Source organism: Berghia stephanieae, chromosome 2, assembly GCF_034508935.2.
Source record: "Berghia stephanieae isolate SIO BIC M18660-M18661 chromosome 2, UCSD_Bste_1.3, whole genome shotgun sequence".
In the NCBI taxonomy this organism is placed as follows: Eukaryota; Metazoa; Mollusca; class Gastropoda; order Nudibranchia; family Aeolidiidae; genus Berghia; species Berghia stephanieae.
Genome location: NC_088361.1, coordinates 99870956 through 99877988, shown reverse-complemented (window position 1 = coordinate 99877988; position 7033 = coordinate 99870956). Strand labels below are relative to the sequence as shown.

General features: G+C 39.3%; 1 protein-coding gene across 1 annotated transcript in view; it reads left to right on the top strand.

The window, feature by feature from the left end:
* The first annotated feature begins 226 nt into the window (after positions 1 to 226).
* The window catches only part of LOC144963797 (uncharacterized), a 21492-nt gene continuing 14685 nt past the window's right edge, over positions 227 to 7033 (top strand). The window contains exon 1 of the mRNA XM_078897737.1: positions 227 to 758. Coding sequence (XP_078753863.1) covers positions 275 to 758 — 484 coding nt within the window. The 5' untranslated portion in view covers positions 227 to 274. The remainder of the gene's footprint in view (positions 759 to 7033) is intronic.

Sequence of the window (7033 nt, the reverse complement as noted above, 5' to 3'; positions counted from 1 at the left end):
CATAATGGCACACAGCCCCACATTGTTTGAGGATCGGTTGATAACAGGGGCAAAAATACTTTCTAAAAAATGTTCGAATAAAAAAAAACCACTGAAATGTTTTTTTAAGAAAACAAACAAAACAAACACGATAAATTATTGAAAAGTATGTCCATAGCAAATTTGCAAATTTGTTGTTTTTTTTTTTTGGTTTTTTTTTTTTTTTTTTTTTTTTGGGGGGGGGGGGGTTGTTTCTTTTATCTTGAAAAGTTATGCTCCATCATTATAAAATAGTATGACCATGCGATTCCTTTTTACTCTTCTTCAAAGACCAGTATCATCAAACAGTCGAGGAGGAGCATATTCCGTGAATGGCATCCTGTCACATCCCAACGACACCCATCCTCACGGCACAGTCACCGCCTCGCCCTCACCAACTCAAGCCCAGCTGATTCCCACGCAGGTGACGTCACCATCACCGCCCATCAACAACTCCAGTTTTCAGTTACTTCCACCACCTGCTGCCCCAAATCTTTTGCGACACACCTCATCCTCGTATGTTCATTCCTCGCCTGGTGCCTCATCATTACTGGCACCTGAGCGCCACTCCAACATTGTTGAATCCCATAATATCAGCAGTGGTGCTAGAAGCAATAGAGAACCCGTAACATCGTTTAAGTTCAGTCATGATAGTAGTGATACTCTAAAGTTAAAGATGGCTCATGACTCGGAGTCTGGAAAATCTTCCTCTATAAGCTTTAATTCAAGCTCGTTTTCTGGTGAGTGACGTCAAAAAATGCATTATGATCTCCCATTTCCTCCTCCCTCTCGATTATCCTCCTCCTCCTCCTCCTCCTCCTCCTCCTCCTCCTCCTCCTCCTCCTCCTCCTCCTCCTCCTCCTCCTCCCATCATCATCATCATCATCATCATCATCATCATCATCATCATCATCATCATCATCTACATCATCGTCTCCCATCATAAAATGAATGCTAATAAGTCAGTGACATATAATTTTATAATATTATTGCTGACTTACTGACTTATTGCCGTCCTCCTCCAAAACAACCGACTGGTAGAAGTTGGTAGAAGTCTCTAATTATAATATGATGAATTCCCTCTATGAGTCTCGATCTTCGACCAGGGATTGTAGGACTGCGAGATACTTTTCCAACCTTGACTCTTGATGATTTTGGGGGCGCTTGAGATCTATGTTATTATGTGTGGCGGGGTTACCAGATGATAGATATCTTATAAATAATCCAAACCAAAACGGGAAAAAAAAATCAAAATTTCCGAATAAATGTCAAACAAAACAAAACAAAACAAAACAAACAAACAAACAAACAAAAAAAAAAAAAAAAAGAAAAGAAAAGAAAAGAAAAAAAGAGCTTTTATGTAGTGCAATATTCACTGGACATGCTCAAAGAACTTTACAAGGGGTCCCTGGCCAAGAACAACACTTGTACGACGTGACATGACGCCTGTTAGGCGAAATTACAATTTTGTCGGACAAAGACGGCGCTGTTAACGACCAGATGAGTACCTAAATATGGTGAGAGAATGTGAGTAAAGAACGTTTTCCAAGGACTCAACTATTCGCCGAGCGAGGCTCGAAACCAGGACTTTCTGATCCGAGAGCGAATGTCATACCTCAAGACCACATAGCCGCACTTTCTCCAGCTTACCAAAATAGCTAGAGATATAGAGAAATACCATTACAAGAGTAATGGTAATAAATAATGTTTTCTAAAATGTGTTATTGGCATTGCGTGAAATATTATCTGATTTTGAAATTGTCTTGAAGGCAAAATAATTTTTTTAAATAATCGAAAAATCCAAACTCAAAATGACAATCCAAAAATAGGCGGTTTCTTGTTGGTCTGCCTCGATATTCGTCTCGATGCCAGTGTAATTGTCTGTCGTGACTTTGTTTTCTGGAATATTGTTATATTGTTTAAGCTATGTCACGTTCATGGTCAGAATAGACTTTATCATGCTCCTAATACTTGGGTTTACTATTATTCTGTGTAGCCATAGCTATGTAGGGGATCCAAAATTAATAATCATTGTACTGGAATGTTACTTTGAGTAACGTCGCTGGTCTCTCACCCATCGTCTCCACCTCGGGTTTAGGCTGAGACAAATCAGAGACTAAACACGATGCCATTGTTTCATGGCAATGTTACCAGCATTGAATGCCGTGACAGTATAATTTTTTGACGTACGGCAACATGTTTATTCCCCCTCCCAACCACTGACAATTAAACAGTAGATTTTTGACCAATCAAAAACGTGGAATTTGTGACTCACCTTCACACGTGCTCGGACAAACATAGTTGTTTGTTTATGAACAATAACATGACTGAAATCGACCCCTCTCTGATTATTGTTATTGTTTTTATACCGCCAACTGGGTGACTAGATATCACACGATTTTCTCATCATATTATAAACGTGTAAGTTTACAAGAAGTTTTCTATGTTGGTTCTATTGATCAAGCGGTAGAACAATGGGTATTTTACTTAGACACATACTATTGGTATAGTAAAACATGTGTAGTTAGCTGTTTACCAATCACTTCCATTGTTTACATTATGACGATTGTCCGAGAGGCGTGGTTATCTAAGTGTCTATACTCCCCTTGGTCTCTGGTATCTTTAGGCTGAAGCCTACCAGATCATGGGACTAGTGCCGAAACGGGCGGCGTATGTGGATGTATTGAATGCATGTGTGTGAGAGTGTGAGAGAGGGGAGGAGGTGTATGTATGTGTGAATGTGTGTGTATGTGTGTGTGTGTGTGTGTGTGTGCGTGTGTGTGTATGTTTGTGTGTGTGGAAGAGAGATAGAGAGAAATTATGAGGATGGGGAGAGAGGTTTGTTAAAGATGTCATCAATGCGAATGTCATGTCTATTTCTTTTTTAATACTTTTCTGTTACCAATGTTTTGGCCTTCCCGATGATAAATTGTCTGACAAGATTCTTAAATTAGATCAACTTTATCGGTGTGGATTTATATTTGGTCATGGAATGAACGAAGCTGACGTCACTTGGCTCCTTGTTATTGCTTTCCGACCGTCAGTTGTGTGATTAGTTCCAAACTCCCTCTAACCGACTAAAGATATTTAATGTTACGCATAGTTTTATTTTTGGTACGTTGTATATTGATTGATCTAGGGGACAGACAAGGTATTTTACCTAAATGCATAGCATCAATTGGAAAATGATATTTAGAATAAAAGTGCTAATGACTGTTTATTTCATTATGAATCACGTTGACCATTGCTGAAACTCCATTTCGTTCATTGTCACCCGCAAAGACATGGATTTAGTGGATGTCGCGCTCTATAAAAGCTCGCTTTAAAAAAATGTTCTTCATGTTTATAACCAGCCGCATGTCAAGTTTTCATTAATGACGCCGCTGCTTGCTTATGGGCTCATTTTTGTAATGGAAATACTCTCAAACCAGCACAAATGTAGTCCATTACAACAATGTTGAATCAAGCCCATAATTACGTTCGGATATCAGACCTGCTAATATGTGCACACCGGTTTTAAGTAAACTTTCGTGCTTATAGGGTAAGTAAGTCCTCATATTTGATAAAAGTGTATCTGTTTTATAGACGTCGGTATGGATTTTGTTGTTTTCAAGTGTGCGCTTTATGTCCTCGATCTTAATTTGGTGGAGGCTGATGAAGTCGTAAGCGATTTCTGATGGAAGTATTTTTTTTCAAATATGACTCGTGGTATAGGTAGGTATTATAATATTGCTATGTCAATATAGGTATATATTAGACTCCTTATTATATCAAATAGCATCGCCATTATTGGGTTGGTCTGATTGGGTTTTTTTCTTTTATTAAATCAGGGAAGTTCATTAAGTTCTCATCAAACAACATTGTGATGCAAGCTCTCGCGCGTGCACCAGCACACACACACACACACACACACACACACACACACACACACACACAAAGATATACATTCACTCTGTTACCACGCATAGATAAGATAGAGAGGAGAGGGGGAGGGGGGAGGAGGAGGCTGATGAGAACAAGGAAGAGGAGGAGGAAGAGGAGGAGATGGTGTAGGAAGAAGAAGAAGAAGAAGAAGAAGAAGAAGAAGAAGAAGAAGAAGAAGAAGAAGAAGAAGAAGAAGAAGAAGAAGAAGAAGAAGAAGAAGAAGAAGAAGAAACATGAGAGGAAGAGGGGGGAGGGAAATGAAATGTCTGGGATGAGGAGGGGATGAGGAGAAAGACGACGAGCTGTAGGCAACAAACGCAAAAGATACTACGAGAAATGTAAATAGATAACGTGTAACAAAGATATTTAAGAAAAATAAAAATCTATGTGGTGATACTAAGATTATGGGGAAGAGAGAGAGAGAGAGAGAGAGAGAGAGAGAGAGAGAGAGAGAGAGAGAGAGAGAGGAGGGGGGGGGGGGTGTCGAAATTAGTTATGCTTACAAGGATAGAAAGAGAATCATCACAACGATCATTCCACCAACACCAACAACACCATCATAAACACTACAATTACCACCAACAATACAAACACCACCAACGCCATCAACATCACCACAACTTCCATTCCTCCACCACTGTCATCACCATCACCACCAACACCATCAACATCATGTTTGAATATAAACAAGCAGTAACTAAAATAAAGGACTTGTCTAAAAGAACGGAATTCCTTATCCACGCCGCTTTTGCCACAAAGGAAATCCCTAAAGTAATTAATTACATTAGACAGAGAAAAGAGTATTTCTATTGAAAAGACTCGGGTTTCTAACTTGCACTCGTTGGGTACTCAAACTTAATAATTAAAACTCCTGTTCACAAGCTCTGGAAGCGGACTGAATAATGAAATATGGCTTCATCTGTTTAAAATGACTCGAAGCTTGGGTGTCTTTCAGCTGATGGGAGATTTCCTCGGGATGTGCCAAGGAAACCTTTCGAATGTTAGTACTATGTATTTTAAACAGGAAGGCGATAAGAAGTGTCGGATTTATGATAGTACCGGCGACGTATTTAAAATAATTGAAAAAAAAAATCATTTTAAATCACCTCTTTTTATTTTTGACCAATCGTTTCAAAACGGTATTATGTCGAGCTGATTTAGATGCTGAAATTTTTATTAATAGTCAAAATTTATCTATATTTCCTGTTGTTCATTTATTCTTCTCCAATAAATGGTTTTTGATAATGGTTGCAAATATCCATTGTATTTTATTATATCGGGTGCGAGAAAAAAAAAAACAAAAACATGAAAAGTTTAGAACCATATAAAACCAAAAACTAGAAGTTCCTAAATGAGCTAATAAAATGGAGAGAAAGATAAAGGGAGTAAATGTGACTCATATAGTATAAGGTAATAACACAAAACAAACGACGTTTCGGCCTTTGTCTTTTTCAAGTAAACACGAGTATGCAGAGACAATGGGCCTTCCAGGAGGAATGTCTGTTGGGGACTTCATTTTATGTATTTTGGGTAACAGGTAATAAAAAGTGTGTGTGTGTGTGTGTTGGGGGGGGGGGGGGGGGGGGGGGCAAGAGCGCTGGTAAGAATGACAAGATTTGCGTTTCCGGTGGTAGGAGTCGAGTTTGTATTAAATCTTTAATAGTCTTTTGGACAACCGTTTTGTTACATACAGTGTTATCTACAAAGCTTTGGAGAAAGGAGGCCCATTTTCTCTGCATGCTCGTGTCCAACAGAAATAATTTTCGATCTGCTTGACTTTGTTTTCCAACCCTTAGTGCAAAAACGTCCTAATTACGTTAAGGACACTAACCATGCTCTCACCATTTTTTGAGATTATACAATTTTGGACTCCAAGCCTCGCCTTTTGTTCACTATTGATGTCATATCACTATACACTTCGATTCCCCACTCTGATGGACTTAAAGCAATCAAGTATTTCCTCGACCAAAATACTCCCACAGTACTAGATATCTAGGTTGACACAGTACTCAGGTTAACATCTCTTGTACTTAACCTCAAAAGCTTTGAATTAAATGACAAGTTTTACAAACAAGTAAGCGGTGTGGCCACGGGCACAAAATGGTACTTAGTTATGCTTGTTTATTCATGGGGTATCTGAAAAAAAAATTTTGGATTCGTTCCCCGGTCCCAAACCGGAGGTGTTTTTGAGGTATATCGACGACATTGTTGGCATCACTGTACTGTCGGAATCAGAACTTAACAACTTTTTTGATTTCTCAACCAACTTTCACTCCCAAATTAAGTTCACCAGCACTGCCTCACATACCGATGTCACCTTTGTAGATATTCATCGTAACCCCCTTCTTCCTTAGCACTTCTGTCCACTACAAAGACACAGACAACCACAGTTACCTGCGTCATTCATCTTCTCACCCCCATACCCTGTAAAAACTCTATTCCTTTTTCACAACTTCTCCGTCTAAGACGCCTGTGCACCCATAACTCCACATTTAAAGGAAGGGCAAAAGAACTCATTGACTTTTTCAGAGAGCGGAACTACCCTGATGATATCCATTATAAAGCACTCAACAAAATCAACACCATCGCCAGATCCCCAACACTTAATCTCATAAATGAAAATGACAAGGACAAAACCACCGACCGTCCCAAACTCATCCTTACCTACCATCTCCATAACCAAAAACTAGCTCATAGTATCAAAGCACAATTTAATATTCTCAAACAGGACCCAGTTACTAGACACGCTTTCCCTCACCCTCCTCTTGTTGTCTATCGCCGTGATCGCAATATAAGAGACCAACTTGTACGGAGCCGCTTAGGACAGCCCCCTTCACCTCCACCGTTGGTACCTTAACCTGCAGTAGGAAGTGCCTAACTTGCCGTTACATTAACAGAACAGCAAGTTTCCATTTCTCCTTACGTGAATGTACCATTCAAGGTTCATACACTTGCACTTTCAGGAATGTTATATATGCCATTAAATGTAGAAAATGTGATATGTTGTACATCGGTCAAACAGGCAGACGCCTGACCGTTTTAGGGAGCACCTGAAAGATACATCTCAGCAGAAACATGTACCTGTTTCTGA